The sequence below is a fragment of the Dendroctonus ponderosae genome, unplaced genomic scaffold, assembly GCF_020466585.1.
Source record: "Dendroctonus ponderosae isolate FM_Combo_2020 unplaced genomic scaffold, Dpon_F_20191213v2 Dpon_F_20191213_1, whole genome shotgun sequence".
Classification (NCBI taxonomy): domain Eukaryota; kingdom Metazoa; phylum Arthropoda; class Insecta; order Coleoptera; family Curculionidae; genus Dendroctonus; species Dendroctonus ponderosae.
Window position 1 is genome coordinate 7831595 of NW_026017110.1, and position 12606 is coordinate 7844200.

The window sequence follows — 12606 nt, forward strand, 5'->3', positions numbered from 1 at the left end:
GTTTCGTTCACTTCCCAGATTCGATCTTTTGAACTAGTTCGTTCGCGAGCTACGCAGCTCTAGTTCAAAGTTTCACATGCCATTGATTTTTTTCGTTTCAGCCCTGATTCAAAAATTCGTAACTCCGGCCCTGGAACAGATGATCGGGTGAAACTTCGAACAATTATGGAACAAAGCATATATGGGGTTCAATACATGCGAAGTTCCACTCATTCGCCAGTAACAGTCGAGTTTTGGGAAGCTTTTAAGTTTTACCTTAAAAAATAGTTTACAAACGAAGCAGCCGTGTTTCTAAAAATGTCTAACTGCTCTCCTGGAACAGGTGAACGCCCGAAAGTTTGGGAATTTATAAAGCAAAACTTTGACTTCAACTGCCTTCACTTAATAGTTCCTTCCGATTGAGTTTTGGAAAACTTTGAAATTCCACATATATGCATTTTCAATATACATTACAATATACATTTCAAAATACATTTTCGCACTGTTTCTAAAAACTCGTAACTTCTAACCCTGACTAGCTAAAGAAGTGAAAATTTGCACGGTGATCAGAAAAAAAACGTTTGGCTGCAAGACAGACAAGGTGTCATTGATTTGTGAATGACGATGGAGTTTTACAAAATTCTGAAAGTTATACATTAAAATGTATTTTTCCAAAGAATGCAGCCTTGTTTACACTTACAGAATCGAGCTTTTAGTACAATGGGGGCAAACTTTTACTCTTTTGCGACCAGCGATTAAGTTTTACGAAATTTTGAAACTTTACTTTAAGAAAATTATTTTTACTAAGGATGGAGCCCTGCTTCTAAAAATTGGTAACTCTTACCTTGGAATCGGTAAGCACCTGAAAATGTGTGTGTGAAATATAGAGTTCAATATCCATATAGTTTCACTCATTTGGGAGTAAGACTCGGGTTTTGGGAAACTTCGAAATTTAACCCAAAGAAAAATATTTTTGCAATAAACGCAGCCGTATATTTCAAAAAGTCCTACTCTACAGCAGATGAAAGCCTGAAACTTTCCACATTTATAAAGAAATCCCTGAATGCAAAGCAGACTATTTATTCGAAAAAGTCGTTCGGTTTTGGGAAACTTCGAAAACTCACTTTAAAAAATGAATTTTCCAAAAGCGTGCAAACCCGTTCAGATTTGAAAATTTTAGAACACTAACCCTGGACCAGATAAAAACCTAAATATTTGAACATTTGCAGCATAATTCAAGGCTCGCTATATTCCAAAATTGGCACTTTACTTACGTTATTCAGACTTTTTAAGTTTACCTCAGAACGTAAAAAAATCATAATTTTTTCACTCAAATGGCACTTACAGTCGGAAAAAAATCCAAAAATCGGTTGATTCAAACTTCGCCGTTTAGAAAATCGGCCAATATTCATCCCAGTAACTAAAATTTCCAAATATTTTGGTAAAAAACATCCGCTATTAGAAAATTAACTAATGCATTGGGCTTCTCGCATGCATCGGTAATAAATTTCGTTTCTAAACCGCTCGTGGGACTGAATTGTTAAATTTGATTGAATTTTGTGGTTTTTATACAAATCTGAAGGCATCCGGCGGTATAAAATACAGGGTGTTCTACTTAAATTAAGCGAGTCACTAGCGTTCAAAACATGCAGTTGTTTGAACTGAATTTTTTAGACACCCTACATGTGCCAGTAAAATGTTTGCTAATCTGTGTTAAACTGGGTCAATTTGCAGGGGCAATCTAGAGTTTAGAATTTGAAAAACGTTTCCATTTTAAAAAAACTGCCAATTTTTACTAAGATAAACCTCAATGAAGATGACAATTATTCCAAATCGTCCCTGGTTCTCCTACGTTGGTTTTTCCAATGTTCCCTGCTAAATAAATCATCAGTCTCAATCCCCGTCAAGGAGGTGAAGAGACTGTTTGGAGATAATTCAGAAGCAATCGCTTAAAGTTCCCATTTTAGCAATTCATCCAGAAATAGCCAAGACGCCGCTAAATTATTTACTTGAGCAACGTTATTGACAGATCCATTTTTCAGCAGCTGCATTGAATGGCTGGCGGGGCACAAAAGGCTTTGTTGCTACCGTATGTGTCACGGCACCTTTTATGCAAATCGATGTTCGAAACGTCAACATCATTCCGATACATATTAAATGGTAGCAACGTGGATTGAAATAGTTTTTCCGTCATCCAGACGGCGAGCAAAAGAAACTCACTCAGTTGGGCCTTTGATCCAAAACCCCACAACCTTCGCATCGAATAAAACTGGATAGAATTAACGTCCTATTTAGACTACTTTCAGTTCGTTCCCGCTCAGTTCGTACGCGTCTCCTCCATTTATCCCTTGAAACCCGATATGGGTGTTTCCCAAGTCTGGCAATAAAAGTTTAACCGAGAATCGCAGTTGGTTTTTATCGCTGGGAAAATTGACGAATTTTTCCTTAAAAAGACACTGACGGGGCATGGAACTTTTTCGGGGGGTTGCATGTTCCGGCCATAAAACGCTCGTTTTGCACCCTTAAGAATTCCGGACAAGTTCGATCTTTGCAACTGTTGGGCAACCGCAAATTTGCCCCATCCTGCCCTAAACTGCAGCAATCCTTTACATCATTTTAGTTTTTACCTAGCGTTTTGACTGCAGGCGCTCTCACCATCCGCAAAAGATCTGCGAAAGCAGACAATGTATTTTTCTTTGGCGTCCAGTATGATTGCAAAATGGTCGGCAGAGCAAAATGTAGCAATTTTTTTCAAAAACTCTCACTCAAAATCAAGATTATTCAGAAGGCTGTTTTACAGAGCATTTGATAGGGAGGCTCTTGCTCTAATGGAGGTGTGAGAGTCGATTATTTTCCGACTTTTCCGATTGTTGATAAATTTTTAATTGAATGTTCGATTCTGGGTATGTTGGAGGTGTTTTTAAAAATATATCCATCAAAATCAGGAGCGGATGGAAGGCTGCCTTTTCAATCATTTCAAAGCGAAATCTTCAGTCTGTTTGATCTGCAAGTTTCGATTGCTTCGCTGGTTTCCCGGATTTAGGGAATTTTTTTGCAATCTCGCCCGTAAAGTGTGTTCTTCAAAAATTCGTCAACAAAAAGTAGGACCGGCTGAAAAGATGGCAGCTGATAGAGCTACTTTCACTCTATTCCTCTTGTAAGTGTAGATATATTTTTTTTACCTCAAATTAGAGGAATTTTCTAAATAAATGCCTGAGTAGACTGGCAGCAGTTGCACGCAAAAGTCCATCAGATTTTCAAAAATTCGCCAACCCAAAGCTACAAAGCTGCTTTATAGATCGTTTGATAGAGCATTCTTCGCTTTATTTGAGATTTTTTTGGCAATTTTTCGCGGGCCTTGATCAATTTTTTAATCATCGCATTCCACAGGTTGAGCATTTTTTTGGAAACTGCGCCATCATAAATTAGGAGTTGCTTCAAAAGTGCGATTTAAACCGTTTAATAGAGCAATATTTGCTCGCTCTATGCGTTCTGTAAGTTTGGATTTACTTGCACTTTGTCCGGATTTATAGCAATCTTTAACCATATAATACCGCCGTTAAAGTGCGTAAATTTTGAGAAAATGTTCTGCTTTATAAACGCTTCGATAGAGCCATTTTCACTCAATTCGCTCGATAAGTGCAAACGTTCTTGCAAATTACCCGGATTTCTGGCAATTTTTTAACTTAGCACCTGTTTATACTGGTATCAGTTCATCAGATTCAGAAAGTTTCTCAAAATTTTTCCAACCGAAAGCTACAAATCTGCTTTATAGACGGTTTGATAGACCAATCTTCAATATATTTCATAATTTTCTCGCCAATTTTTACACATTTACCACGCAAAATGAGGACTAGCTTGAAAGCTGCTTTGCAAATCATGTGAAAGAGGGATGTTCACTCTATTCGTTCTGAAAGTGAAGATTTTGTCTGAATTTAGCAGGATTTAGGGCAATTTTTTAATCATGAAATAGTGCCGATTTAGTACGTTTTTCAAAAATTCGCTCGGGGTGTGTTTCTTTGAAGAAGACCCCAACCAAAATTAGGATTTGCGTCAAAACCGTTTTATAGAGCAACTTTTGCTGTATTCGTTCTGTAAGTGTGGAATTTTTCGCAATTTGTCCGGATTTAGAGCAATTGTTTAATCATCAAATAGTGCCGATTTAGTACGTTTTTCAAAAATTCGCTAATTAAAATCACGATTAGTTTAAATCTGTCTTATAAACCTTTCGACAGAATAATTTTCCCTCTACTAGTTCTATTATTGTTAATTTTCTTGCAATTTGAGTACATTGCTGACAATTTTTTTATTCAATGTCTGATTCGACAATCGAAAGCCAGTTCCCACTGGTTGAGTGTGTTCTTAAAACAATTGTCAACCAAAATCAGAGGAAGGTGAAAAAAATATTTCTAAACTTTTTAAAAGAACAATCTTTGCTCTAGTAGACCAAGTTTCGTTTTTTTTTTGCAATATACCGCGATTTAGGGCAATTTTTTAAGCAAGTGTCTGATTAGACTAGCGTCGACTGGAATCCAAACCCAAGCGTGCATTTCAAAAATTCGTGAACCAAAATCGAAAGGAGCTAAAAAAATTTTTCTCGACTGTTTAATATACCAATCTTCTATCTATTAGCAAAATGCGTTTTGTTTGTTTTTTTAATTTCTCGCGGTTTGGGGCAATTCTTTAATTAAACGCCAGATTAACCTGGCGTCAGTGGCAAGCAAAAGCCCGACATTTCCTGCCGGTTGAGAGCATTTTTTTAAATTTACCAACCAAAATCATGACTAGCTAAAAGAATGTCTTATAGATCCTGTAAAGGAGTAATCTTCGCTCGATTTGTGTACATTTTTTTGTGATTTTGCCTCAGTTGCCGACTTATTATCTGATTTCCTTCATATTCGGCAGGATGTGCGTTTCTTTTCAATAATTCGCTAGTCAATAAAACACGTAGATAAAAGCCGCGTTTCACATCCTATGAAAGAGAAATATTTGCTCTATCCGTTGTATAAGTGACTACTTAGTCACAACTTATCTGAACTTTAGGCAATGAAATTAAGCGGCAATTGCAATTTCCGATAAAACCCCGCATTTTAAGCTGGTTTTTGAAAAATTTACCATGCAATTTGAGGTTGAGACACAGAAAAGTTGCAGGCCCCAATTGACAGAGAAACGTTTGCTGTATTAGTTCTGTAAGTATCGATTTTTGGTCGGTTTAATTTACTGGACAATTGAAGACGCTTCGAAGAAGAAACGCAGAGGAAACATCAGGATGGGTGTGAGGTTCTTATGTGTATTTTTTCTGCAAAGCAAAGCCGTTTTGAAAATAATGGAAATCAAATTAATGGACGCAGTCCAGGACAAAGCTCTATCTATTTATCGTGGCAAGTTTTCCAGAACCTTTCCAATATTTCCACATGGACACCTGTACAAAACGCCATTGATCTTGCACAGGGAATCAATTTGTCTGAAGATAAAAAGCTGCAGGGATACAACACACAGGGAACCTGCAAAATGAATTTTCCGGGAAATTTAGAGCCATATTGAAAATAACTAGCTAGGCCAATTTGGTGTTTTCCTTGCGCGCAATCAATTTTTTCCCTCAAAAGCCGACCATATTTCGTCTAAGTCAATTAAGCCGGCCTAGAGCTGCAAATAAATTTCCTTTGAGGCCCAGAATAGACTTTCCTGTTTACATAATTCACCAAAGAAAATTAAGTTAATGACAATTGTGTTTAGCTGAAGGAAATTTCCAGAGCGAGCCAAATGTTTGTAGGGAAAACCGGCAAAAATCAATTGATGAAACTTGATGGCTTTTCGATTCGTGAGTCTTTGAATAATCATCCCGCAGTTTTCCTGCTGAACTGCTGGACGCTTGCCATGTTCGGTGAAAAATTGCGCCTTAAAGCTCCCCCATAAATTCTCATAAGGGCTTAGGCAGACATTATGAAACAATGCAAACATCCGCAAAAATCCGCTTAATCCTCCAACCGTTTCGCGCAAAATGTCTAGAAAGCAAGAATTTTTAAATTCAGTCTTAACATTGAAAGAGTGCGGCATTTCCATCGAAGCAATTAATGGACAGACAAACCAGGGCATTTTTCGATGAAAAAACTCCCTGTTTTTGTGCGGTTTTGTGCGGTATGAATCAAACAATGCCTGGGAATGGTTAACATCCTGCAGTTGAAATCATCAAAATCGGGTTTAGCAACATTTGGGCATTTTGCGCCTTTACACGGCCTAAATAATTAGAGTTTGGCTACAATGCAGTTGAATCCGTTCATAGCGGGATTTCATGAAACATTCAGCGGGTTTCCATTAAAATGTGCACGCCGCAAAGACAAGCGAATATTGGCTGTCGGCCTGAACCACAAAACGCCAAATGAACGGGTTAAATTCACTAGTCATTTTGTGAAATTTGGTGTGGTTAATGGAAAAATCGCTAATTTTCCAAATGTTCAATAGCGCAAAACGTCCCGGGACGCAATCCTAAACCCTTCGACCTTTATTTACCAGCTCTAAAACTTTTAATGGGCTTCTTAACATAGAGCGCACCCTTTACATTCGTTCTCATTGTTGTCGCCGTAATTACCGTAATTTAGCTCGAGTTTATTTAACTAAGGCGTTTAATGCCTCCATGCATAATTGTCACACGGGTTTTATTGGCTTTTTTCTTGGATGCAAGAACATTTTGTGCCAAGGAAATTGGTTATGACTACAATAAAAATTAAAACCAGGCACTGAATCTATGGCTGTTGATTTGCAATATTAAACAGTTTTAACGGTTTCTTGCTGTAATTTTTGAAAAACTCAACCAGCTTGAAACGGATTACAACGACCCTTTATAGGGGCTTAAAGGAGCTCCGGTGCTACGTTTGCAAAATTTCAGCCCCAACATGAACCAACTGCAGCCACTACGTCGAGATGAAAAGCATCAACTTTTTGATTCTACCAGCTAGTTTAAAACACTCCACTATCTGCATTACTCAAAATCCTCGTTGAGGGAGTAAAGCAACCGCAATAAAAGCATCTACATCTAATCGCAGCTGAGTGGCTGAATGATGACGCTTGAATTAATTTTTGTTATTATTCTCAGTCAGTTCTTGCTTGCAGCCCATCCGTCTTCTATGGTTGAGGGCCTCAATTTATTCGGCGGCTGGGAGGATTACTTTCATAGACTAGGCACAGTCTTAAGCGCGAATTAAGATACAAAGGGAGATGAGCCTAAAATTCTATTAACCAGGTCGTTTCGAGGCTGAAGCATTTGTTAACATGATAAAGCTTTTAAGCTCAACTACTTTATTTTCTTCGCTCATTCGTCGCTTCCATATGATGCGTTGTTTGGGTAATGGAGATCGTTAATTATTAATTGGAGCGGGAGCTGCAGAAGTATATGAGAGGAGGCATTGAGGGCGACATTCGGGCAAATTATAATTTCCGGAAATGCGAAAGCTTGTTGGGGTTTTTGAGGAAATACTCCGCATGATTGAGTGCGATTTCGATTTTCCGCCGTGTGCACTGATGGAGTTGTGTTTCCTCAAAAATTGGGTGAACTTGTTTGCGAAACGATGCGACCTCTAAAGCCTGCAGCCCTATTTTCAAACCGATTTTAGAGGCGGAGTTGGACAAAGTGCCGCTGGTGTTCAGGCCTTGTTTTTTCAGCCAAAAGTTCGCATTTGACTGGAATTGAATAAACTGGAAAAAATCAATGTATATCTGTTCTTCTGCCTGAAATGTCAGGTTGAGATTAAACCTTGCTTTGTGCTAAAAATTAATAAATTTGTTTTATGCAAATTGAGGGATTTGTATTCTAATATAGGCAGACTTTTTAAATGCCTCAAAGATACTGAGGAGCATTTGGTAGAAATATGGTTCAGTATATGGATTGAACATATGTTTTCGAATTTTTCAAAGTTTCAGATAATATTCCAGTTGGGCTAGTGGATTTCTATTATTTGGGTTGAGGATTTAGAAGGTACTCTCGACGTCAAAAACACTGTTTTTCCAATATTTTCACGTATATGATATTGAGGAACATTTTGCGATTTTTTTGTCAACATTTGGAGCTCAATTTCCTCAAAGTTCAAGCTGCATCTGCATTAAATGTTGTGAGGAATTAATTCTCCTGTTCGGATAAAGCCCAACTGTTCAAAAATCTTCACTTGTATGTTAATAGAGGACAATTTTCCTCTAATTTAAATCAATGTTTAGAGCGATTTATATTTAAGTTTAAATGTTTCTTTATTGGTTTTTTTTGAGGAAGTAGAAGGTTTATTTTCGTATGAATTCGTATTTTATTTGTATTAAATTGAGCAGCAATTGACAAAAATGTGCATAGAAATTCAATTTCTTTAAGTTTCAAGCAATTGTTTCTTGTAAATTTTTAAGAATTTGGGCAATTTTTTAATCATCAGATTCCACAGGTTGGGTGCACTTTTCAAATATTTACCACATAAAATGAAGACTGGCTATAAAGTCGCTTTTTAAGTCACGTGAAAGAGGGATGTTCACTCTATTCGTTCTGAAAGTGAAGATTTTGTCTGAATTTAGCCGAATTTAGGGCAATTTTTTAATCATCAGATTGCGCACTTTTGTTTTCACGTGTTCTTTTCAAAAAGACGCCAACGAAAATTAGGAATTGCCTCACAACTGCGCTCAAAACCCTTTTATAGAGCAACGTTTGCTCTATTTGATCTGTAGGTGTGGATTTTTTCGCAATTTATCCGGAATTGGAACAATTTTTAAATCATCAAACCGTGCCGGGTTAGTACGTTTTTCAAAATTCTACTAATAAAAATCACGATTTGTTAGTAATCTACTTTATGAACCCTTCGATAGAATAATTTTCCCTCTATTAATTCTTTTATTGTTAATTTTCTTTCAATTTGCGTAGATTTTTGGCCATTTTTTTAATGAAATGTCTGGTTCGACTGGCGTCAATTGCAAGCGATAGCCAGTTCCCACTTGTTGAGTGCGTTTTTAAAAAAATTGTCAACCAAAATCAGAGGAAGCTAGCAAAAATGTTTCTCGACTGTTTAAAAGATCGATCTTCTATTGGCCCAATGAGTTTCGCTTTTTTTGCAATTTACCGCGATTTAGTGCAATTTTTTATCAAGTGCCTGATTATACTTTTAATTTGTTCGTTTGTTCATATCAAGCCCAAATTTTAAAAAATTCTTACTTGTGTGGAATGGAGGATAATTTTCTTTTAATGCGGTTAGTATTTAAAGCTCACTCCTCCAAATTCAAGAAAGTTTATTAATATATTTCTCAGTAAACAGTTTATATTTTTTTTGAGGAATTAGAAGGTTTATTTTCGGATGTGAATGTTTTTTCAAAAATCTTATTTTGCATAAAATTGAGCAGCAATTGGCAAAAACGGCTAAAGAACTCAATTTCCTCAAGTTTCAAGTAGGCATTTGTTGTTTTTTTTACATTCACTGTGATGAGCAATTATATTGTGTATTGTTTGTAAAAAGCACAACTTTTCATATATCCTCACTTGTATTTAGTTGAGGAAAAACTTATGAAACTGAGGAGAATTTGACAGAAATATGATTCAGTATACTGAGCTCTAGTTTCAAATGGTATTTGATTTTTTCTTAATGGGTTTGCATTAGTTGTCTTAAGGAATTAGAAACTGTTTCTTCGTATGAGAAGCAAATTTTCAAAAATCCTCCCTTGTTCGAGGAAAATTTGGCATAAATACCGTTCAATATTTGCAGCCCACTTTCCTCAAAATTCAAGCTGATTTATTTGTGTGTTTGTTAATGACTTTTAATTAATTCGTTAACAAAATTCAGAAAGTTTTGTGAACTTGTAAGTAGCAGGTTTCCAAAAGCCTCAATTGTATGAAATTCAGGAAAATTTGCCTGAATGATTGATGAAAGTTTCAAAGCGATACTGAAACCCACTTGGCAATGAAAATTATGAAAAGCAGCGGCAGCACTTGAGCACCTCAATAATTAACCGTTTTGCAGGAATTTGCAGGAAAAATTCCTATACAAAATATCCGTTTGAGAAAAACAGTTGACTAAGCTGCAAGTCCAATTTTTCAGCAGGAAAATTCAATTTCCGCCAGCAAGCAAAGCTACATAAAATCAAAACGAATCCGAGCTAATTTTCGAGATTACCTCCTTTATATTGTGCGATTCGGACTGCTGAACAGTTCAATTTGCTTAATGACAATGCGACTAAAACGGTCTCTCAATCTATAGAAAAATGCAGCGTTTCCTTGCATTTAAGCTGAAATTGCAGTATAGAGCAAAAATCGGTAAATGTCTATTACCAATTCAATTTGCATCGATTCGAGGAACAGCAAGCGGGGCCCCATTTGGCCTAATTAGCAAACGGCTTATTGTTTAAGCGGCACAAACGTTAGTTTTCATTAAAAGGTATTTAGAGCGAATAGAACAGCAATTCCAAGTCGGATAATCACCGCCACTGCTCCCGACTGCTGGGGGTATTACGGAAGACCGAAAATTTCATATAGATCGTTACTCAGACGGCTGGATATGATGAGTAAGACTGATTTGCTTCCTGTTCCCTGCACGGGCCTGGATATCTAAGGAAAATGTTTCGCAATTCTTCTTTGTTCGCGATTATCGGCCGAGATAGTTCATGGGGAAAAACTTTGCAAATTTATAGCTCGAAGGACCAGTTGAGATACAAACGTGCGTCAAAGTTTGCAAACTTGCTGGAAGTTGGCGCCAACTTGCTGAATCTCGCATCCCAACAACGCAAAGATAGAAAACCCGAGTGCCTATAATAGTCCCTAGTTTCCGATACTTCTTTTCAATAAGTTGATAAAGAAAATAAATTATCCTGCTTAAACCTTCGCTGGCTTTGGGTTGATATCCTCATCGCGTCCAGCCGGAATATGAACGCTAAGAATACCGACAAAGGCTCGAATGTAGAGAGCGTTTTCCTGGGGTTTTTTACAAGAATGTTTCAATTAACTTTGCAAGGTGACCAGCAGCAATTTTATTAAAAGTTTTTTTAACGCGAAGCTTTGCCTGCACTCGTAATTCGCTGTAAATAATATTTGCAATTTAAGCTCAACATCAAAAGTGCCATAGTTGAGTTTATGAGCAATTTTCCTTCAATTATAAACCGTATTTCGTGTTCAAATATTTGCTTTTCATGTTCCAGGATCCAACCTGTTGTATAATGAAGTCTGCTGCAGCCAGCGGTTTGGTTCTTTTGGCGCTCTTCGTTGGTAAGTTACTCGCGTTTAGTCGATAGATTGTTTTAGCAGTTTTAAGATTTTAGATCAACTTTGAAGTTATGACGTTTAGTAGTTGGAATCAATGTTCCATTTTGTCCAGTAGCAGGAAAATTCGCAATCTACTTTTGCATGTTTCGTGTTACTTAGCTTTGCTTTTGGTGCTTAAAATTTTTTATGGTTCCTGCTTTTTCTTATTTCACTTCTTCAACTTCCTATTTTGTTTAATTAGGACTTGTTTTGTTCATTTGTGCATTTTCTATGTAACGAATTCTCGAATGTTTCAATATCTGCAGACAAATGCGGTATTTAGGTGCGTCGTATTTGTTTGTTCCTGATTACTCACTTTTTGCGTATTAATACACACATTTTTAATAGTTCGATTATGTGGATTTTCCAAAAAAAATCACCTAAAGCAGCTCGATGCTTAGATAAACACTTCAGTGCGCGTCTTTGACTATCTTGTTATTGATTGATTTTTTTCTTATTTTCAGTCGTTTCTTGTCGCTTGCCTTCTAATTTTCTCGAACCTTCAGTATGTGTCTTAAAGTTTCTTAAATCTCTTTAAAGTTTGGACTTTTCCTTTAATGTTCATATTACTTTTGATATTCTCAATAGTAAATCAACGCATTTTTTTCAAGCCTATTAATGTTTTATTAATGTTAATTTTGTCAAATTCGATAATTTTTTCTATAAAGTTCTCATGAATAAAGTAGGTAAATTTTCGAATACGCACTTCAATGTTGTGGCAATACTGTAGGTACTATTTAATCATTTATTTCATTTTCAAACACTTTTTTTGGTTTTTCTGATCGCTAGTCTACTAATTTATTCTTGCCTTCAGTGCCTGTTTTAAAGATTGTGAAATCTGCTGAACATTTTGACTTTTTCTTTAATTTTCTGATTCCGTTTGATAGTTTCTTTAGTAATTCAACGCACAAAATTTGAAAATTTTCCAGGCAATTAATTATTATTGGATTCAATGCATTTTTGCACAAAATTCACCTGAAGTAAGTCGATTCTTGAATAAACACGTCTGTGTGATTTGTTTAATTTTTGTTTTTTTCTTGTCGTTTTCAAGATTGGCAATTTTTCAAGCCTATTAATTATTGTATTTGATGKATTTTTCTACAAAACTAACTTGAAGAAAATAGATTTTGGGACAAACTCTTCACTCTACTCTTTCCTATCTTGTCATTTATTTATTAGTCCAAAAAATGTTTTGTTTCTTTGTAATCTTCTAATTTCCTTCTCCTTCTAAGTCTTCCGTTTGTGTCATAAAGTTTACACTTTCCGTTTAATTTGCTATTTACTTCTGATATCTTCTTTAGTTTTCGTTCATTCACTCTTTAGTTGTATTTCAACGCATAAACTTTTTCTATACTATTAGGCCGCAGTGCAAACAC

At 36.2% G+C, this 12606-nt stretch overlaps 1 protein-coding gene across 1 annotated transcript in view; it reads left to right on the top strand.

Annotated features, from left to right (window-relative positions):
• The window catches only part of LOC109533518 (hemicentin-2), a 59722-nt gene that overhangs the window by 10247 nt on the left and 36869 nt on the right, over positions 1 to 12606 (top strand). Inside the window, exon 2 of the mRNA XM_048663880.1 lies at positions 11128 to 11194. Coding sequence (XP_048519837.1) covers positions 11146 to 11194 — 49 coding nt within the window. The 5' untranslated portion in view covers positions 11128 to 11145. The remainder of the gene's footprint in view (positions 1 to 11127; positions 11195 to 12606) is intronic.